This window comes from Lepus europaeus, chromosome 3, assembly GCF_033115175.1.
Source record: "Lepus europaeus isolate LE1 chromosome 3, mLepTim1.pri, whole genome shotgun sequence".
Taxonomy (NCBI): domain Eukaryota; kingdom Metazoa; phylum Chordata; class Mammalia; order Lagomorpha; family Leporidae; genus Lepus; species Lepus europaeus.
Window position 1 is genome coordinate 52,741,565 of NC_084829.1, and position 22,693 is coordinate 52,764,257.

General features: G+C 43.5%; 1 protein-coding gene across 2 annotated transcripts; it reads right to left on the reverse strand.

Annotated features, from left to right (window-relative positions):
• Positions 1 to 9,152: 9,152 nt before the first annotated feature.
• Positions 9,153 to 19,200, reverse strand: LOC133756921 (glutathione S-transferase Yc-like). Of its 2 annotated transcripts, none has more exons than XM_062187537.1 (6): positions 19,102 to 19,200; positions 16,034 to 16,085; positions 14,611 to 14,743; positions 11,720 to 11,861; positions 10,048 to 10,179; positions 9,153 to 9,269 (listed from the first exon to the last, which is right to left on the reverse strand). In XM_062187537.1, the coding sequence occupies exons 1-6, from the start codon at positions 19,186 to 19,188 to the stop codon at positions 9,153 to 9,155; spliced, it is 663 nt and encodes a 220-aa protein (XP_062043521.1). In that variant the 5' UTR covers positions 19,189 to 19,200. The 2 variants fall into 2 exon arrangements, with proteins under 2 accessions (XP_062043521.1, XP_062043520.1); XM_062187536.1 differs by having other exon boundaries at positions 14,611 to 14,737; positions 16,016 to 16,085; positions 19,102 to 19,188.
• Between the last annotated feature and the right edge of the window lie 3,493 nt (positions 19,201 to 22,693).

Genomic DNA, 22,693 nt, shown 5'->3' on the forward strand with positions numbered 1-22,693 from the left:
TCCTTGGATCTGGAAAGTAGGTTGTTTATAATGGCATCTACCAGTGTCTGCACATGAGAAATAGATTCCACTCATTCATCAGTTGGGTTTTCTCTATACTTTCTCCAAGGTTTCCCTTTATGCCTATCTTTTCCCTAAATATTGTTTGAAGAAAGTGAGTGTGCACACCACTTGTTTGCTTCCCTGGCCATCCTCCTGCCACTCCTGTATTACTATGGTCCTGGCATACTTCAGCTCTTAGTCTATCTAGAGTAGGGTAGGACAATTATATTGTTTTTCAAATCAGTCATTTAAGTATCTTCTCTTTCAAGAATCAAAAACCTACTCCTCTTTGAAAGAGACACAAGCAACATTTAACTCACATATAGCATATCAAACCTTTGGGATGGAATAATGTTTAGAGACAACCAAGGATTCCATATGTTGTATTTCCTCATCATATTTGCCTATACCTGTGGCTCTCCCAGTTAATTCTAAACTCACTGAGTATCAAAACAGACAAAACTTTGGCATTGCAAAAGCCTGGATTTTGAGGTTAGATATGCCTAACATATGTTGCATATTCTGGTTATCTATTACTGCATAACAAATAACACTAAAAACAGTTATTTAATTTGCTTACAGTTTTGTGGCTTGGGAATTGGGAAGGGCTCAGCTGAGTGGTTCTTGCCTTGGGTCTTTCTTGAAATCTAGTCAGATTTTGACTAGAACAGGAGTCAACTGAAGACTCAAGTGGGCTAGGTGTTCCAGAAGGTTCCTCTCATGACTGGCATTTGATACTGGCTGTGGGCTAGGACCTCAGTGCTGGGCTCTTGACTAAGCTGTCTACCCATGGCCTTTGTTACTTGTATTTCTAAGTAACATTATGACTGGGTCCCCGAAGAGAGTGCATGAAGAGAGTGTTTTGTGACCAAAGCAGGAGCTGCCAGGCTTATTCTGTGCTAGCTTCAAAAGTCACATAGTGTTGATGTCATAATATTCTGTTGGTTTAAAGTGAGTCACTAAGTCCAGCCCCATTTCTCTTTAGGAGAAAGGCCAAAGAATTTAATTCTATCTTTAATCCAATACATGCTATAAGTAAATTATTCCAAAGAATTGGTGAAGAACCTGGCCATCCAGAATTAGAAATAGGAACTGGAGGGTCCGCATTGTGGCATAATGGGTTAAACTGCTGCCTACTGTTCTGGCACCCCATATGGGTGCTGGTTCATGTCCCAGCTGCTGCACTTCTGATCCAGTTTCTTGTTAATGCACCTGGGAAATTGGCGGAAGATGACCCAAGTCCTTGGGTACTGGAACCTACGTGGGAGACCTGGATGAAGCTCCTGGCTCCTGGCTTTGGCCTGGCCCAGCCCTGGCTGTTGTGGCCACTTAGGGAGTGAACCAGTGGATGGAAGACTTCTCTCTCTCTCTCTCTCTCTCTGTGTGTGTGTGTGTGTGTGCCAGAATTATGCTATGTATTATAGTATCTGAGAGTACAGGAAACCTTTGCATTGCTATTCACAAACACACAATTATGCAAAAGTATTGAATATAAAAGGCTGGGTACAGGGCCTAGGCCAGTGGTTTGAGACACCCCCAGAATGCTACCCATTCATTCTCTCAATCTAAAGTTCCATGTTTGAAAGACCTGTGGCATTAATGAAGGGTATGAAGCAGTCACCTGCAAAGATTGTCACCTGGAGATTAGATGGGAATGAAGGTGTCTTGGTAGTATCCAGTATGGGCAGGTGTCTGGTGCAAAAAGATGTTACTCTCCTGGGTGCTTTCAGACTCCATAAACTTAAGGAACTTAGATGTAACCCTCAAAAATATATGGAGATGCATACTGGAGGGAGACTGGTATTGTCAGATATAGTTTGTGCCCTCTGGATTGGGCCTCAAAATAAAAATCGAACTCAGTTTAGAAATTTAAAGAAATTCTTGCACACTTGAATTTGTAAACCGATTCATCCTTACCTACACATATTATAAGAAGTTCCTGGTCAGAGTTGCTTAGAATCAACTTTTTTAAAAAAGTTAAAATTTATTCAAAGGGCAGAGTTTCACGCACACATACACACACACAAATGCACACACACGCACAGAGATCTTCCATCTATTTGTTCACTCTCCAATAGTCGCAACAGTCAGTAATGAGCCAGGCCAAAGCCAGAAGCCAGAAACTCAATCTGGGTCTCCAGCGTGGGTGGCAGGGGCCCAAGCTCGTGGACCGTCAGCTGCTTCTTTCCCAGTGCAGTAGCAGGGAACTGGATCAGAAGCAGAGAAGCTGGAACTCAAACAGGTGCTCTGATATGGGATGCCAGAGTTGGAGGTGGTGGATTAACTCTACTCATCACGATGCAAGTCCCTAGAATCAATTTTTAATTATCAGAAAAAATTCATTACCATAAGAAACTAAATCATACAACAAATGCATCTATTTCATAGGAAGTTGAGGAAAATTATTTTGTTTTGCATTCAAAACCTGTGCTTCACATAATTTCTGAGACACAGGTGGATCCCAAATTCTAGAAACTCAGAAAGATGTTCTAGATAGATTTTTTTTTGACAGGCAGAGTTAGACAGTGAGAGAGAGAGAGACAGAGAGAAAGGTCTTCCTTTTCCGTTGGTTCACCCCCCAAGCGGCCACTATGGCTGGCGCGTTGAGGCCAGCGCGCTGTGCTGATGCGAAGCCAGGAGCCAGGTACTTCCTCCTGGTCTCCCATGTGGGTGCAGGGCCCAAGGACCTGGGCCATCCTCCACTGCACTCCCAGGCCACAGCAGAGAGCTGGACTGGAAGAGGAGCAACCGGGACAGAATCCGGAGCCCCAACTGGATAAGCAACCTAAAAGCAAATATGTATTCTGATTCTTATATATGGTAAATATCCACTGCATATTAGTATTTGTCCATATTGCTATTTGTGCATTTTATTATTGTACATATTATTAATTTGAGATGGTACAGGAACAAGAGGATTTGACGGGTATAATAGAGTCAATTCATTTGAAACTGAATTGTAATTTTGGCTCTCAGTAGAGCTGTCACTTTGTTATCAACTTAGAAATAATTAGGAGTATTTTCAGTATCCATGGCTTATATGCTAGACATACAGGAAATACATTTTAGAATAATTGCTGTTTTGAAGGGTGACAGTAAAGTAAAAAAAAATCAAAGGAAATAATCCACTTTTTAAAACGTGTGTAAGAATAAAAGGAATTAAGTGGGCCAGTAACTGCATGCCTTTGTAAATTATTTTATCCTCAGACTTGGAGTCTGGAATTTTATCTCTAATCATCTTGGCATTCCGCCTCCATTCTGTTTTGTCTGCTGAAACTGGGCTCTAGTAACATGGATTCTTAGGCAATTTCAGAGAAAGAATAAATATTTTCCCCTCTATGAAAAAAATCAACCCAGGAATCTAGCACACAGTACATTTTCATGTGTTCTTAAGCATTGAATATCTATTCTTCTGGCTTATTGAGAATGTTTATGTCCTGTTTGTGATATAAAGTGAAATTTGCTTTGTTTTCATAAAGATCCTGTCCTGAGGGGTGGGCATCTGGTGTGGTGGTTAAGATGCTGGTTGGGACTCGCATATCCCATGGTGGAGTGCCTAGTTCTACCCCTAATTACAGCTTTTTGCTAATGCACATCCTGGGAGGCAGCAGGTGGTGGCTCAAATAGGTGGATCCCTAAAACTTATGTGGAAGACCCAGATTCAGTTCCTGGCTCCTGCTTTCATCTTGGTTCAACCTGGGCCAATGCAGGCATTTGGGAAGTGAACCAACAGATGGGAGATCTCTGTCTGCTTTTCAAATAAATCAAATGCAATGAATAGGAAATAATAAAAATGCTGTCTTGGCATGTTCTGTACTGATTTGGAAAGACTGATGATTCAGTCTCATTGCAAGAGGATAACTTAACACAAGAACCAGGTTTCCAAAAAAGAAGTTCCTGAATCAATGGATGAAAGATTTCCCTTTGGAAAAAGGGAAAATGCTTTGGCCTATCCTTGAGGAGGCCTGGCCTAGGCTGATTTTACCACTGATCAGCTATGTGACCCCAGACACATCTCAGCCTCTCTACATTCCATGGCATCCATGTGTAAAACAGAGGCACACACAGATGTATTGAGGTTGAGATGACTGTCAAGCTATGATGCTAGAGTTTTCCTTGTTTGTCTCCTAATAACAGTACTGGGACAATTAATATTTAGGACAACTCTAGAGGAAAGAATGGATGGATGTTGAGGTAGAACCACCGGGCCAGGATGGTGTAATTACAGGATTTTCATCACTTTCAGTGCATTCACATCTCAGATGTGTAGGGCCTGGCTGTCACTCACAAAGCCTAATCCCACCTTCCCACAATTTCTGGACTACACTCCCTCTCTCTCCACCTCTTACCCAGGGTTAGTTTGACAACACTATTACCCTAGAACACTGGAACAGAACAGACAGGATTGCTTTATGTCAAGGGGCCTCTTCCTGAATGTCCAGTGTTTGTTGAGCTAATCAGCAAGGTGTCACAGTGGACAAGACATTGACACAGACTGGCAGAGAGTGGCAGGGAGCACGTTTCACTGTGAGAGGGGAAGGAGAGTGGTGATGCAGAAGTGCGTTTGTGCTATTCCTGAGGTTCATGCAAGCTCCTCTGCCAAGTGCTACACTTGCCGCTCAGTGTCAGACTCTGGGAGCTTTTCATAGCATTCTTCAAAAGGCTGTGCTCTGACAACTTACATATTTTGTGAAAACACTGCCCTTTGGAACGGACAGGATTGGATGGGACGACATATGGACAAGGAAGGAATATAAGTCATTAAACTAAGAAAGAGTGGGCCATGGGAAAACTTGGACACTGGTGTTTGGTGGAGGGTGAGGCTTCTGCTAGAACATTGCTGATAGAAAAGGAAGTGGGATTTGCAGTTCAGAGGTCAAAGTAGATAGATTGGTAAAAGGACGTTGGACTTACAGAACTAATGTAGCTTTGCAGGAAAGAGATCCAAGGAGTCAGACAAGAAAAGAACTTTGCACTAACAGAGTAACATGACAGTTGGTTCATTGATAAATAAAAGTTCAAGACTCTGGAGAGAAGAAGTAAAGATAGAGTGTAGATGACTGGAGTTTTGGAAGTGGAAGGAAAGGGAGAAGGAAATAGCAAAAAAGAAAATGAGTCAGAGATGAGGAAAGATGTGATGATTTGTTTCAGAATATTTCTAGTTTGTCTTTTTAAAAAATTTTTCTAAAAAAATGTATTTATTTGAGAGGCAGAGTTAACAGGCAGAGAAAGGGAGCAACAGAGACAGAGAGAAAGAAAGAGAGAGAGGTCTTCCATCCACTGGTTCACTCTCCAAATGGCTGTGATGGCCAGGGCTAGGCCTATCTGAGGTCAAGAACCAGGAGCTTCTTCCGGGTCTCCTATGTGGGTGCAGGGCCCCAAGGACTTGGGCCATCTTCCACTGCTTTCCCAGACCATTAGCAGGGAGCTGGATCAGAAGTGAAGCAGCCAGGACGTGAACCAGTGCTCATATGGGGTGCTGGCACTGCAGACAGATGCTTAACCTACTATGCCGCAGCGCTGGCCCCTCAAGTTTGTCTTGATGCGTGGGGTTGTAGGTGGTGAAGAAGGCTAGGACAGCAGATTCATGAGCCTATATAGAAACATGTCAGAGGAACAAGAGGAAGCCGAGTGTGATGGAGAGCAGAGAAGTTCTACAAATGACTACCTTCATGACAGAATTATGGTTTTCCATTTGCTCCTGTTAATTTTATTACCATATATGGAGATATAATTGACATATAATAATAAAGTGCACATAATTTAAGTGTACAATAGGATTATGTTGTGACACGTGCATATACTTAAGAAACTATCACTACAATCAAGACAGTGAACATATTCATATCCTCATGTCCTTTTGGAATTCCCCCTTCCATACCACTGATCTGCTTTTTGTCACACTAGGGTATTTTGCGTTTTCTAGGATTTTGTAGAGGTAGAAGCATACAGACGGTGTTCTTTGTTATGTAGGATTTCTATCACTCAGCATTATCTTTTTGAGATTCATAGAAATTGGGAAGATATTCATTCCTTTTCATTGCGAATGTTTCCTGGGATCAATGTAACAAATTACCCAAATGGTGGCTTAGACAACAGAAGTGTGTTCTCACACAGGCTGGAGGCTGGAGGTTGAATATCCAGGGGTCAGCAATGTTGGTTCACTTTGGAGGCTCTGAGGGAGGCTGCTCCACATCTCTGTCCTGGCAGGTGACTGCCTGCATCTTTGCAGCTGCCTCACTGCCTTCTGATTACAGAAACAGACACCAGAAAGCTAACACAGAGGGCAATGGGTAAAGGGAAAGAGGACTAGGCAGAAGCCAGAGGCAGTGGAGTAACCTAGCAGGTGTTAGGGGAGGCTGGAGAACATTCCATCTTAGCTTTCCTTCAGCTGATTTCTTGCAATTTACCCACAACCGATGAGAAAAAGTCATGGTTCTGATGGGGGAACGACTCAGCCTGCTCTGAGGAGTGTGACTGTGACTCCGGGACTGACCACCAGGTGGCGAGGGTTCCAGGGCAGTTTGACTGCTGGTGGCAGGAGCACGCGCAGTGCCCTAGCATACAGCTTCAGCCTCTTTGGGGACTTAGCACAATTGCCCGTGAAACCAGGCCCAATCTCCTTAACTATCTCTTCCTTTTCTGGATCTCAGATGGAGTCTGCTGCCCCATACATCTGCCCATTTTGGAGCAAAATTCCTGAGCCCTTCATGCTGCTGTCTCTGCTTCTTCACTCTGGTGCGGCTTCTGCTCCCCCGGCTTCACTGCCGCTGCACTCAGCAGCCCACAGTGGCCTCCTGTTGCCCAGTCCACTGTTCACCCTTCAGGCCTCAGGCTCATCTGTTAGCGTCATGATGCTCACGTTCCTTCTTCGTTGCTCCTTTTTTTCTGAGATTCTTGGATGCCTCCACTCAGCCTTCATACTCCTCAGTCCAGGTGACCTTGTAAGTCTACTATTTTTTTTTTATTTATTTTATTTTTTTTTAACTTTTATTTAATGAATATAAATTTCCAGTGTACAGCTTATGGATTACAATGGCTTCCCCCTCCCATAACTTCCCTCCCACCCGCAACCCTCCCCTCTCCCGCTCCCTCTCCCCTCCCATTTGCATCAAGATTCATTTTCAATTCTCTTTATATACAGAAGATCAATTTAGTATAAAGATTTCAACAGTTTGCACCCACATAGAAACACAAAGTGAAACATACTGTTTGAGTACTAGTTATAGCATTAAATCAAAATGTACAGCACATTAAGAACAGAGATCTCACATGAGGAGCAAGTGCACAGTGGCTCCTGTTGTTGACCCAACAAATTGACACTCTAGTTTATGGCGCCAGTAACCACCCTAGGCTGTCGTCATGAGTTGCCAAGGCTATGGAAGCCTTCCAAGTTCGCCGACTCTGATCATATTTAGACAAGGTCATAAAAGACAGAGTGAGGATAGTAACCAATGATCCTAAGAGTGGTATTTACCAGGTTTGAACAATTATACAGCATTAAGTGGGGAAGAGGACCATCAGTACACACAGGTTGGGAGTAGAGCCATTGGTGGTAGAGTAGAGGTTATGATTACAAAGGAATGAGGCCCAAGTACGCTAGACAGGGCTTAGAACAAAGGACAGAGTCATTGTTAGAGGAGCTAAGAAAGGTGCTGTCTAAGCTACAATTAGGTTTTCTGATTGAGAGGCAAATAGAACCTGATAGAAGGGGCTTGATAATAATCTGGTGGGCTTTAGGCCTTGTAAGTTAAGAGGCCCAGACCTATCTATCTCTTCACATGGGGTATATCCTAAGGGAGGTGTGAACCTCCTAGGGGAAGGCACTCTGTTGACTTTCATGACTTGGCTGGCCTGGGAGGAGAGCTGGCCAGGTAAAGGCAGGGGGCATCTCTAACAAGAAATTTACAGTTCTGCCTGCAATGTTGCTGACCCTACTTGACCATCCCCTCAGCTGCAGTGGTCACTTTGGAAGTTGGGCTGAGTGAAGGGCTTTTCAGCTTAGAGCCAATAAGATCTGTGGCTCTGACCTGGGCATCCTTCGACTCCAGGGCAGGTCCATTTCCAGTGATCCAACTCTTGGCAGAGCTGCCAGGGCTCTTCACAAGCTGACTTCTGCTGAAGCCCAGGCTTACCACATTGAAAGCTACTGCAGTGGACTGGCCTGTTGGGTCTCCTTGAGGGCAGATCACTGTACAGATCAGCCATTAATAGGCCTGCCACCCATTGCTTCTGATGCCTAGCTTTCTTTTCCTCCTGGTTTGTGTTAAAGCAGACCAGAGGATGCAAGTCAAGGGAGTGCCCGTGTCCCATCTCTAATCTTCTGTGGCCTGAACTACAAGTCTATAGTCACAGGCACGTTCTGTAAGTCTACTATTTTTTAAAAGATTTATTTATTATTTGAAAATTAGATTGAGAGAGAGAGAGAGAGAGAGAGAGTGCTTCCATCCACTGGGTCACTTCCTAAATGGCCACAATAGCTAGGGATGGACCAGGCAAAGCCAGGAGCTTCTTCCAGGTCTCCTACATGAGTAGCCAGGGCCCAAGCACTTGAGATATCTCCTGGTGCCTCACTGGGTGCACATCAGCAGGAAGGTGGATTAGAAGTGGTATAGATGGGACTTGAACCAGGCATTCCGATATGGAATGCAGACATCCCAATCCATGTGTTAACAGCTCCACCAAATGCCTGCTCCAGGAAAATGGCTATTGAAACAAAGTTTTATGTTGCTGGTCAGAATGGTAGGAAAACACAAGAGAAAAAGATTGTTTTTATGTAAGCAGGAGTGTCAAAAAAATTTCTACTCAAGGCGTTTAAGAGCTGTTATATGACATTTCAAAATATATGAGAATTTATTTTCTCCTGTTATTTAAATCTGTAGAGAAATCCTAGCAGGTGAGCATAATTTTGTACTTGTTCAATAACAAATAGAGCACATTGCAAGCTACATTTGCAGAGTTGGTTTCTAATTAAATTGGCACATAGCACATAGACTTGAGAAATTTTATTAGCCTCACAGGAGAGAATCAGCATTTACTTCCAGAGCTTCATTGTTGCATTACTTTAGGAGATTGGTCTTGCATGTTCTTGGCACCCATGCCTGCTTTATTTAGCTGAAAATCTCTGCTTCTTTTACACATTTCTCATCCACAGGAGGCTTTCGCTGGCTGCCAGGCTGCAGAAACTTCTTCACGCTGGGGAGGCTGCTGATTCTGGTTTGCAGGGCCTGCAGTGCACAAATCACAGCCCCAGTGAAGAGTCAGACACCATCGTATCATTATCATAACCCAGGATATCTGAGACCCTTCCAGACAAAGACCAACTGAGTCCCCTCCATCAACACCAGTGTAGAGGTTGGGAGACAGATCCCAGGGAGCATGCAGATGAGAGAAAGAAAACATAACTCAAGAGTATTTTTCCTAAAGACGTCTGTAAGACTTTATCCAGCCAACAGAACTCCCTCTTCTTCCTTACACATGAATCTTGTGGATCCATGGCTCTTGCGAAGTATAAGGAAGAACAATGTGTCTGTTAGATACAGACGCAAAGACATCTCACAACCCGGGAAATGGAGATAAAGGTAAATGTATCTAGAACTAAAGACACAGAATAGTAAAGGCTAACCAGGGGCCGATTACAACCAATTTCCGTACTGAGAGAAGATGTGGGAGGATGTGGGAGGAGAGGGTGGAGGGCAGTGCAGAGAGGAACACCAGGTCTGACAGTTGGAGGTGGAGCTGAGAAAGGGAAACCACATGGGAACGAGACCTACTCAGAAGGACTCCATATGCAAAGGCAGGGATGCACCTGGGATAAAGGACATCACCGAGAAATCAGAAACAGAGATGACGGTGCAAAGGGCCTACAAGCTCATTTTGGAGATTTGGGGAGAGGGGTGAGGATGGGAGGTCTGCAGAAGGCTGGGAGTCAGAAGATCACCAGCCCTAGGATCCAAAAATTAGATGCCAAATAGGGAGATTTCTGAGGGCCATGAGGTAGATCACCTGCAGCAGAGGGAAGCTGGTGATAAAACCGGGGTCAAGCTCTTCCATGTAGTAGATAAATTCAACCAGGAGAATGTCAGCCCTGCTCAGCCTGTTGCCAACAAGGTAGTCTTGTCCGTGGCTCTTCAACACCTATGAATTTGAGAAATCAGCCCATGATCATAGGCACAGTCAGGCTGGGGCCCTGCTCTTCCCTGAGCCTCTCAAGCCCGATTCTCCCATCTCTGCTGCCTGGCTGGGGTCTTTCTTCAGAGCTCCTGTCTCATGGGAGAGAGAGAGAGAGAGGGAGAGAGGGAGAGGGAGAGAGAGAGAGAGAGAGAGAGAGAGAGAAAGTGAGCGAGCGAGCTAGAAGTGGACTCTGCTTATCCCTCAGCTAAAGCCCAAACTCTCTGAAGTCTGACACCATTGTTCCCAAATTCCCTAGATTATTTTTTATTTATTTATTTATTTATTTATTTATTTATTTATTTACAGGCAGAGTGGATAGTGAGAGAGAGAGAGACAGAGAGAAAGGTCTTCCTTTTTGCCATTGGTTCACCCTCCAATGGCCGCTGCAGCCGGCGCATCTCGCTGATCCGAAGCCAGGAGCCAGGTGCTTCTCCTGGTCTCCCATGCAGGTGCAGGGCCCAAACACTTGGGCCATCCTCCACTGCCTTCCCAGGCCATAGCAGAGAGCTGGCCTGGAAGAGGGGCAACTGGGATAGAATCTGGCGCCCCAACCGGGTCTAGAACCTGGTGTGCCGGCGCCGCAAGGCGGAAGATTAGCCTGTTAAGCCACAGCGCCGGCCCTAGATTATTTTTGAACGTCTTTTCATCTACCTCTCCCTCAGCATCCCTTTGCCACAATCTCTGCTTATGTACACACCCTCCATTCCTGGAAGACTACCAGATCTTCCTGATGGGCAGATGGCCTCGTGTCTCCCCTACATGGTGCCAAGGTACTTTGTGATGTATGCATTCATCATGCTGTACTTGATTTGGAAGGTTATGGTGTCTACAGAATCTAGTCCAACCTCTAGGGAGTTGCACAGGCATGCACAGCCTAATTAAGATCTCCACAGTTCTAATTAATACTATGACATCCTTTCGAATCCAGAATTTTACAGATTGGATCCTGGTATGTTTTTTGGCAAAAGTTATCTGGTTTAGCTAGTATAATTCTCCTTGACATTTCATTTTTACACAATGCCTTGAGTGCCAGGGTGCTCAATTAATCTTAAGGAAGACCCTGTGGGAGTAAAATTCAATGTTCCATGAAGACCCATGCACTGTTACCTTCTGTTTGTGTCCCTCAAAACTGGTATGTGGAAATTGTAGCCATAATGTACTGTTATTGGTATTTATTGCCTTCAAGAGTAATTAGTCCTGAGGGCAGAGCTCTTGTGAATGGCACTAGCCCCAGAGGACTCCCCTTAGCCTGTCCACCACGTGAGACAGAGTGAGAAATCGACCATCTAGGAGCCAAGAAGCACACCCTCTCCGGATACTGAATCTGCCAGTGCCTTCCTTGACCTGTACTTTCTAAGCCCCAAGACTGTGATAAATGTCTGCTTTTGAAGTGCTGAGTCTATGGTGTTTTTGTTATAACAGTCTAACCTGCTATGGTTCCCTTTTGGGACTGTGAGCTTTCTGAACTCTTCACGCCCTTACAGGTGAATGAGCTTCCTCTTACCTTTTCAAAGGCAGGAAAATAGCGGTTTCTTGCTTTATCTTTGATCTGAGCAAGGCTTGCCTGCTGTTCCCCAAGTGGAAGGTATGGGTGATGAAGAACCAATTCACCCAAATCTGCCATGCCTTCTGTATACATATCAATGCTGAGAGACAAAAACAGCCAAACTGTGAAATGCCTCCTGCTTTAGAGTTTATAGTTTGAAAATATAAGACATTAGAGCATCCTGGGAGGCAAAGCTATTCACCTCCAATTGGGGCCTTTGATTATACTATTTTTATTTTTGTATGGACACTTATTTCTGAGAACAATCTAAGAGGTAAAGATATGTCTAGCAATTTTGGTAGCCTCAAGACCAACTACAGACCAACTATAAGACCAACTACACAAAGAGCATCAGTGACCTGTCCGGAGTTAGTCACAAGATAATATGGATGGATCCCTGTGTGTGATCTCTGATGTGACAAACAAACAGGGTTTTCATCCTACTGAGCTGCGTCCGGTGTGCAAATATAGCATGGTTTCTATGGCTGATGACCTGCTGCCTATGTCTTCTCAGGAGAGAGTCCCTGGCACGGCCACCTTACACATGTCCCTCTCCCTCTCTCATCCATTACACACATCAGGCTCATTTTTATGCCCAATATTAGAAAATGTCTTCAATTATTTACCCTAAGATATGGTCCCATAGTCTTCTCTATGTACTGTTGCCCAGATCTCATAGTGTTTGCATTCCTTGGGTTTCCAGGTTTCCCCTTATGTGTGTACTTCTGTATATAGTTACAACCAGTGCATAGGATGGAAGACTTTTTGGTTCCTCAGGGTTGAGGGTGTGTCAAAGATGACACTCCCAGGTTAGGTGTGGTAAATCTCTCTTTGTTTTTTAGATTCAAAAGGGAAGTAATTCCGCACAGCTGAACGTAATTGGAGGTAGTTAGCAGGTAAATGATATACCCACAGGAGCCAGAGATTGGAAGTTCTTTCCCAAGGACCACACAGGGAATCTCTGCTGCCCTCAGTGTGGGTTCCAATTCTCCTGCAGTCTCCCACTGGGTTGCCAAGTTAGATCCTAATCTCCTGTTATTTCACCCCTCCCCCCAGAGTCAGGTTTTTCTGCTAGGCTCAGGGCCGGTGCAGACCTGAGGTCGCCCTGCTTATGACGTATGTCCAAAATGGTGCCTGCTCTGTCTTGCTCGCCTTTGAGAGGTGAGCGGAGAGAGAGAAACTTGTGTCTGTATCGGTCACTTTTTTTTTTTTATTTTTTTCCTCTCTCTCTTCTAGTTAGCCTGGTGAATTTTTCCCCATGGAGTTTCAAGCCTCATTCCCTCTAGCCTCCTCTTTCCGCTTGCCCGCTGGTGTCTCGGGCTATTGAGGTTCAGCTCACCTCGCGTTCCAGCGCTGGTGTGTTGAGTCTGCCGCTGGTGTCCCGAACTTGGGCTCCCACGCTCTCCACACAGGTCCACTGTGAATCACTAGTTCCGGAAGAGTTTCCTCTGCTGTTTCATCCCCTACTCTTCCTTGACCCTGCAGTATCTCCACTTATATTAAACTGTCTCTGCCCCCGGACTAATAGTGTGCGCCCTGCCTATTCCGCCATCTTGCTGCTCCCCTATCTTTTGTTTCAAACTAAACTTCCTAAAAGTTTTTAAAATAGCACTTTTACAAACATATGTTCACATACCATAGTTCTCACTCCATTAATGAAAACCATTCAGTGGATTTAAGTACATTCATGAATGCTGCAAATATCAATACTAACTTCAGTTGATTTTTATCATCCAGAGAGGGAAAATAAAATCTGTATGTAAGCAATGAGTTCCCAATCACCTCCACCTCCCAGGCCCTAGAAACCACTAACCTACCTTTGTGTCTATGAAAAGCATTGTTCTGGGTAATTCATAGAAATAACTCATAGTTGGGGGGTCTATAAAAATTCATAAAAATAAGTATTATGACAAAAGTTTGGATGTATTTCAAAGATTTTTCCCCAGCATCATAAGCTAATAATTTTTTCATGCTATTTTTCCTCAAAATTTTAGGCATACCCTCTTAGCACATTTAGTTCATCTCTCTTTGCTTTGATGGAGAATTAGTTTACTTCTAGTTTTTGAATGTGACCAATAATGATGCTGTAAACATTTCTAAACAATATTAGTGAGGATATATTTTCATTTTTCTTGTTTCCATACCCAGTACTTGGATCGCTGAGTCACTAGTAACTCTACAAGTATATTTAATGTTCTGAGGAATTCTGAATGGTTGCATACAATATTTGATTTTCAGTCAAGCAGCTCCAGTGCAACGGGGAAGAGACCACCAGCTTTGGTTGTACTGACTCAGTTTGACTCCTTACATCCTGTGTGAAGTGCTTTAAGTAACCCCAGTATCATGGGCACCAAGATCTACTAACCCTTTTCCAAACACCAGTCCAAACAATAGGCTCGTATCATAGATTCCTGATTGTCATTCTTACAGTTTCTGGAAATTGAGACTCAGCTCCTTAGGATCATGCCCTTCCTGGACTTCATCTCCAGATACACAAACCCTTGTCCCTTGTCTTGAGTTGTTGGTTCTCATCCAGCCTCTAAAATATGAATATTTGGAATCATGGTTCCCCACCATGCTGACTTCATGGCTTATCAGGGATTGGAAACATCTGTCACTGATCTACATGCATGAACTACGCGGTCTTCTATGGTCATAGTTACCTGAATCTACCCCAAAATACTCTTCCTTCATCTCCCTAGGCATCTGATATAATGGACTCTCAGTGCATGCCCAAAGCCCAGCCTGTGGCTGACATTGGACCCACTGCTATGGTCCTGTTCACACAAGTTAGGATCCACATCATTCCTGTGCTAACTGCTATTGTAAGAACAGAAAATATACCGTACAGGGCTCTCTCTTTTATGTCTTTCCCATAGAGGTCATGTTTGTTGGCAATGTAGTTGAGAATGGCTCTGGACTGCACCAGCTTCATCCCATCAATCTCAACCATGGGCACTTGCTGGAACATCAATACTGCATCTTTGAAAAGAAGAAAAGGAGAGAGTGAAATGTCTATGGATCCCACTCTTTGAACATGAATTTTTTTTGTTGAATTTATGGAAGGTTTAAAATGAAGCTAAAATTGTAACTTCGTAATCTTTCAAGTAAAATAACATTTTGCTTTTGGCATTCCATAGTCCTTTTTCTTCTTATCAATCCTCCTTTTAATTTTATATTGTTATTTCATTGATGTTTTTATTTCCCACCTAGATACATTTTGTAGGTCTCGGTATATTTTGTGTGTGATTTATTTCATGCAGATTTTTTTTTTTTTTTTGACAGGCAGAGTGGACAGTGAGAGAGAGAGACAGAGAGAAAGGTCTTCCTTTTGCCGTTGGTTCACCCTCCAATGGCCGCCACGGTAGCGCGCTGCGGCCGGCGCACCGCGCTGTTCCGATGGCAGGAGCCAGGTGTTTATCCTGGTCTCCCATGGGGTGCAGGGCCCAAGGGCTTGGGCCATCCTCCACTGCACTCCCTGGCCACAGCAGAGAGCTGGCCTGGAAGAGGGGCAACCGGGACAGGATCGGTGCCCCGACCGGGACTAGAACCCGGTGTGCCGGCGCCGCTAGGCGGAGGATTAGCCTATTGAGCCGTGGCGCCGGCCTTCATGCAGATTTTAAAGGGAGTTTAGAGAGGCTGTAATGGGGAAGCCACCTGATACTTTGGTGTTATGACCTCAAGGGTATCTCTGAGAGAAATAATTTCTACTTGGAGCCCTCTGTGTGCTCTTCAAATAACACCACTGGACTGTATGTGAAAGGTGGGCCTGTGTCTTTGACCCCATGACTTCTGGCCCTTGCTCTTTCTCTCCTTTTCATTCTCTCACCTGAACCAACAAAGAATTCAGTGCTATCTTGTTATTAAGCCTACAGTATTGCTAGAGTATCATCTTATCTCAACCAGTGAAAGAAAGGAACCAAAGATAACTGCTAGAGCTGTTTCTCACCCTTTCATCTAATGAATGTCCTTGCATGGGTAAGGCCATGTGAGATCCTAAGGAGGCTGCATCTCATTCAGGTGCAGAAAGCATGAGAAACCACGGAGAGGACATTCACAGGACACTGGGCATGGTTCCTTTGGCAGATACTCAAGAGGGCCATTTTAGCTTAGAGAAAATAATCAGTCCTGGTAAGTGAGCCCCACCCCTAATATTTTTAACCACTCTTTCTATCTCTAACATCTCAAAGACCATCCTGAAAAACAAGAATTTCCTTTGTTTAACTTTCTACAAGGAACCTTCATAAGAAGAACTTAAAAATTTGGCCTTACCATTTCTTAATTTGTCCAGTTCTGCACGAGTTTTGACAAATTTCTCTTCAAACTGGAAGCAGAAACAATCTATGAGTTCTTATTAGTTCCTTTGCATTACAGACTAAGCTTCAGTGGTCCCTGTCTGGTGCATAATGTGGAGGAGATAACATTTCTGAGTTTGGCAGGTGCAGACAGGAGTCTGGTCATGATTATTTGGAAATTCAATATAGGTCTGCCAAGAAAGGGGCATGGGTCAGTTCACCTGGACCTTGGCCAGACCAATGTGCATGGTTAGGTCAGGATTTGAGAGATGATGCCATTGGAGGGATAGGACTGATGAGTTATAGTAAGCTGGTAAGTAGAAGAACTGAACTCACAAGTTCTTCTAGTTATGACCTTCCGGTAGCTCAGGAAAGACTGAATGTCTCATGAGATCAGAGCAGCAACTGCTGTGTCCTCAGCAATGGACACTTCACGACCAGTGGCAATCTAAGTTTCTTTCACCAAGGGGCCTCCGCTGTAATTTCCATATTTGTACAATGAGGGTATACCACTTCTGAAAAAGAAGATTGTAGTGTTTACAAGACACATAGTTCAGGGGCCAGCACTGTGGCTCATCGTGTTAAAGCCCCAGCCTGCAGTGCCAACATCCTGTATGGGCACTAGTATGAGTCCTGACTGCTTCACTTCTGACCCAGCTCTCCACTAATGTGCCTGGGAAAGCAGTGCAAGATGAACCAAGTGCCTGGGCCCCAGTGCCCACGTGGGAGACCCTGGAAAAATTCTTGGCTTCTGTCTTCGGCCTGGCCCAGTCCTGGCTGTTATGGCCATTTGGGAAGTGAACCAGTGGATGGAGGACCTCTCTCTCTGTCTCTCCTTCCCACTCTCTGTAACTCTGCCTTTCAGATAAATAAATAAATAAATAAATAAATAAATAAATAAATAAATCTTTAAAAAGATACATAGTACAAAGAGGAACCCACATAAACCAAATCATAAATAATAATGATGTTTCCAGTGGGTATTACAACTTAATGCAGTACTTCATGTTGAGACACTCAGGAAATTTTAAGTTTCTACCTTGCTCCATGGAAAAGAGTTTATTGTAAATCTACATGAGCACACGAATCAGGCTGCAGAGACAGGAAGCTGGTGTGTGCCCAGCAATTTTTAGACATCCAGTTCAGTAAAAACATAGGTGTGGTGGATGGCCAGTGCAGGAGGGTTGCCAAAGGGAGATGGGGTTGGAGAGTCTAGTGTTGGCTATGAGACTGATGGTGATGGATGGGATGGTAGTGATCAGCCTTGGGGCCAGAGAATCCACAATCTCTGAGCAGGGGGTGTGGTCAGCCCTTGACCATCACCCACTTCCCTCAGGCAAGGTGGAAAAGCAGAAGCCTTGGGCTGTGGGCATCTCTCTTACCTCTCCTTCCTGCACTGAGCTCATCCTGGACCCTGAACTCATACCTGGACCAGGACTGCTGAAGTTGGGACGAAAGTGAAACCATATTACGCAGTTGTAGAAAAAAAAATCTAGAATGGCACTGGAGTAGTTGGATTTGTGTGTGTGTGTGTGTGTGTGTGATTGTTTCTTCATAAAACTGAGAAATTAGTAGGCTAAAGCCCCATGCATCAGGAAGCAATTGAAAAAGGTTAAACCCAGGATTAGGTAAATGCTTTCCTGTGAGGTGGAATGGAACACCCTAGACACTTCCTTCACAGGACACCATCTATATGAAACCCTCCTTTTATGATCTCCCCTGAAAGACCTAAGATTATCCATGACTGGCAGCTCAGGAAAATCCTCACCTGGTTGCTGAGTGCTTCTGGTCTGGACTGAGAAGTGTTTTTCTCATTGACACCCCTAGAGGTCAGCACTCAATAGTGCCAGGGGGAACCCTGCTAACATTACTTGTTCAAGTGCCAGGAAAAATAACTTTTTCTCCCTGTAAAATACTTGGTCCTATCTGTCCTTTTAACTAGCTCCTAGATGTGTAGGCTGCTCACTGCCAGGGACCTTGTCTATCTTGTTTATTAAATATCCCCAGGATCCAGCGAAGAACCTGGCACCCAATACCTGCTCAACAAAATAACTGCTGAATGAAGGTATTTAGTTGTTAACAGGTAGTTTGTTCACTCCTTTATGCCTCTCTTTGTAGATTGTATTTTCTCTTTAAGTATATTAATTTCTAATTGTACATTATAATTCTTTTATTACAGACATTTCTAACATATATAAATAGTAGAGTGTAATGTTGCTCCTTCTATGCCTCACCCAAATTCAACAATTATCATCTCAAGACAATGGCCTTCCATCTATCTGTCCACTTGCTCTCTGTCTTTTGCAATAATTGAAGAAAATGTAACTATCATATATTTCATCCTTAAATACTTCAGTGTGTCTCTCTAAAACATAAAATTATTTAAAAAATAACCACAATTTATCATTATATGTATATTATTAGAGTAATTATTTAATATCCTCAAATATTCAATCAATGCTTATGTTTATAGTTGTCTAAATGCCATAATTATTCTTTAATAGTTTGTTTAAATCTAAATCCATATATGGGCCATATATTGTGATTAACTTCTTCAATTTATCTTTCTGTTTATGCTCTTTCAGGAGATGAAATATTAAGGAATTATTAGGTCAAATTGGTTAAGCAATTTTTATTTAAGGCACCACTCCTTGCAGTCATTCAGTAAGAAATATGGTCAATTTTATTTTATTTATTTTTAAAAAGATTTACTTATTTCAAAGATAGAGGAACAGAGAGAGAGGCAGACCTTCCATCCCCCAAAGATTGCAACATCCAGGTCTGTAGCAGGCTGAAGACAGCAGCCAGGAAATCTATCCTGGTCTCCCAAGTGGCTGGCGGGGGCCCAAGTATGTGGGCCATCCTCTGCTTCCTTCGCAGGTGTATTGGCAGGAATCTGGATCAGAAGAGGAGTGGCCAGGACTCCAACCAGCACTCCAATATGGGATGCCAGCATTTGAAGGAGTGACTTATCCCGCTGTACCACAACACCGGTTCCTAACACTGTCAGTTTCAGATCCAATTTTAGATGACCTGAGGACTTACCTCTACTCCAACTGTAGCCAAGAGCCACCGAATGGACTCCATTCTTCCCCGGGCATTGTAGTAGTGAAGTATGGGCTTCCTTGACATGATAGCTGAATCCTGATTTCTGTAAACATGAATGGATGGGTGAATGAACCAGTAAAACTGCGGAATCTGAAGTGTACACTTTATGGTGTACAACTGAACACAACCAGCAATCCTCAGGAAAGTAAGCCTGATTTATGGCAGGACAGGAGGAGTTGCAGGAATGTCTTCTTGGCCAACATTGTTACCCAGCCATAGTCACCCTCTGATTGCACGAATCCAGTCTCGTGTTTCCATTGGCTGACAGGTGATTATTCTTAATAGGTTGATAGGTGAGAGTATGTGGTAATGCATATCTGGGAGTTAGTGGGAAGATGAGCTAGAGAACTGATATTTATTGAAAATCTCTTAACAATCCCCTTAATGCTAGTCGCTTTTGAGGTGTTATCTTTAGTACTCATAACAGTCCAGTGACGTATAGGCATGCATTGCTCAACGATGGGCATGTGCTATTCAAGCAATTGTATCCTTAGATTATTTCAGCATTGTGTGAACATCATATGGTATATTTACACAAACTCAGCTGGTAAAGGTCAGTCACTTTACTAAAGTGTTGATATAATCAAGAGATATGGCAAACATAGATATGTGAGGCTGCCGATGGCATAACAGGACATTCTGGGTTTTTTAAATATTTATTTATTTATTTTAAAGAGTAACAGTGAGGGAAGGAGAGACAGAGAGAGAGAGAGAGAGGAGAGAGATCTTTCACTCGCTGGTTCACTGCCCTAATGGCTGCAATTACCAGGGCTGGGTTAGGCCAAAGCCAGGAACCAGGAGCTTCTTCTGGGTCTCCCACATGGGTGCAGGGGCCCAAGCACTTGGGCCATCCTCCACTGCTTTCCCAGGCACATTATCAGGGAGCCGGACGGGAAGTGGAACAGCTGAGACACAAACTGGCGCCCATATAGGATGCCAGCACTGTAGCCGGCATCTTAACCCACTATACCACAGCGTTGGTCCCAGGACACTCTTCTTCACAATAATTTTTTTAGAAGGAATAAACTCTAAAATAATTATAAAAGTGCTATGCTAGGGGCCAGTGTTGCGGCTCAGCGGGTTAAAGCCCTGACCTGAGGCGCCGGCATCCCATAGGGGCACCAGTTCTAGTCCCGGCTGCTCCTCTTCCGATCCAGCTCTCCGCTGTGGCCTGGGAAAGCAGTGGAGGATGGCCCAAATCCTTGGGCTTCTGCACCCATGTGGGAGCCCCAGAAGAGGCTCCTGGCTCCTGGCTTCGGATTGGCGCAGCTCCAGCCGTTGTGGCCATCTGGGAAGTGAACCATTTGATGGAAGACCTCTCTCTCTGTCTCTACCTCTCTCTGTAACTTTGTCTTTCAAATAAATAAAATAAATCTTTTTTTTAAGTGCTATGCTATGCAAATAGTAACATAGTTGCTTGTTATCCTCATCAATAATGATGAGCAGTATATAATTGTGTGTACTATACTTTTAAATGACTGGAAGTGCAGTAGGTTCATTATACCAGCATCACCATAAACACATGCCTAATTCATTGCACTCTGACATTAGCATGGCGTGAACATCACTAGCTGACAGGAAGTTTTCAGCTCTATTATAATCACATGAGATCACCATTGCATGGGTCATCTGCTACTAATTGAAACGTTTTTATTCAGTACATGACTATGGTTGTTATTTTCTCAGTTTTTTAGTTAATGAAACAAGAGAGGTCAAATGCAATGATCACACTCCATCAATGATGGACATGAGAATCCAGACCAGGATTAAGAAGAGGGCAGGTCTGGAACCCACATTGTGAAGGCCACCGGAACCTAGGGAACTCGGAACCAGAGGACATCACTGATGATTAGGAACAGGAGGGAGCCAAGTCTCTTTGCAGCTATTTGGCTGTAAGGCTGAATTTGATGAAAAGCAGAAATTAGGCTTCAGACTTGGTTAATGGTATCTCAAAAAGATTCAACATTTCTTTCTCTAGACATATGGTGTGACTTCTGTACTTCTTATTTTGTTTTGTAATCTAGAAAAAGAGATACCACTCTACTGACCTCCCAGTGTACGGAATGGAGTTCATATTTGTTCATCATCTGTCACACGCTGGGCAATCTCATAAATGAATCTTCATTTTATTCTACCAAAGTCACCTAAGGTGAATTTTGTTTTAGTTATTATTTTTACAGTTGGGGTAATGAGTTTTCTAGAGTAGCTTACTGAAAGTAAGAGTTAGGCCAGGGATTCAACACCCCTCTATCCAAGCCAAAGTCTAGACTTTAACTTCAATATTAGTGTTTTTCAAAAATGTGCCTGACAATCCCTCAGTCGAATGTGGAATCCACTAGTTTGAAAAATAAAGCAGAAAAGAATAGAAAGTGTCATGCGGATAGGGTAAGTGATATCTGAGTTTTACATTGAATTGTTTATCCTCAAGGTTTCTCCGTATATAGTGAACTGCAGCCTAACTTTATGTGTAGACAGACTGTCACTTACTCTTGGGACAAGAAGTTGAGACTTCCTAAAGCAGGTGCCCAAGTCTTCAACTCCTATTCAAATAAAATGGAGGAGAGATGTAACCAGTGGGGCTGTCTATGTACCTTTCACTTCTTTCTCTCTGATTATAAATATTGTATGTCCCTGTTGTTGTCTCTTTTTTATCTGAAACTCTGTCCAATTCTAGAGTCACAAAGCTAATTAAGAGTTGTAAAAGTATTTTTGTTGTGATTTTCTCTTTTCACATGAGTTTTTGGTTCAGCTGTGTGTATGTTGTCTGTGGACGGATGTGTGCACCTGTGCTTGCTCGTTTGATCATGGTAAATAGAAAGAGACATTGATTAAGTTCCATCAAGGGAATTTGAGGCTCTTGCTCTTGCTCAGGCAGAACAGAGCAGAGAATCAGAGAATGTAACCTCGCGGCTTCAGGGATGGATGTAACTAAAGAATCACGAGTGTGATAACAAGCCCAGAGGACACGTGAAAAACAGAGGAGTCCCAGCACCAGAACTTGGGTAGGAACAGTTACATTTTTTCCCCAAGTCCCAGGGTCTGTTATGACACAGTGAGATTATTCTTGCAAAGTTTTGTTGTTAGGTTTGGAACAAAAATGTACTTGTCTTTCCCACTGGTTGTATTTCTGAAAAAGTATGTGTGACTTCAATTTTAGACATTAAAATGCTTTAAATGTTTATATATTATATCGTGAAACTCGGTTAATTTAACCTTTAGAAAGTAAAAAAAAAAAAATTAGGAACATACTTAAGTCATCTGTCTTAGAACTGGAGACTGCATACTGTGCTTTCTTGGCAGGAAAAGGGAGGTGGCAGGAGCCAGCAGAATGAAAGGGAGAGTGAGGCTCACGCTAGTGTGTGAGCTGTGTGCAGCTGTGAAAAATTGAAGTGGCTGGCACCGAGCGAGTCCAGTCCCCACTCAGCTCCCTTAGCCATTGACTGAGGATCACTTTACAAAGGAAGCTGAATCCTGATCTTACGACGTATTTATCATAACTCTCTTCCTGATAAGTAGCTTTCTCCCCCTT

What these genes read in the sequence shown, in the direction of transcription:
- LOC133756921 (XM_062187536.1), bottom strand. Translation starts at nt 19,188, where the DNA reads ATGTCAAGGAAGCCCATACTTCACTACTACAATGCCCGGGGAAGAATG. An exon ending in TGGCTACAGTTGGAGTAGAG is followed by an intron (nt 16,086 to 19,101) that starts GTAAGTCCTCAG and finishes TTCTGCTTCCAG; the next exon opens with TTTGAAGAGAAATTTGTCAA. An exon ending in ATTTTCCTGCCTTTGAAAAG is followed by an intron (nt 10,180 to 11,719) that starts GTAAGAGGAAGC and finishes TCAAATTCATAG; the next exon opens with GTGTTGAAGAGCCACGGACA.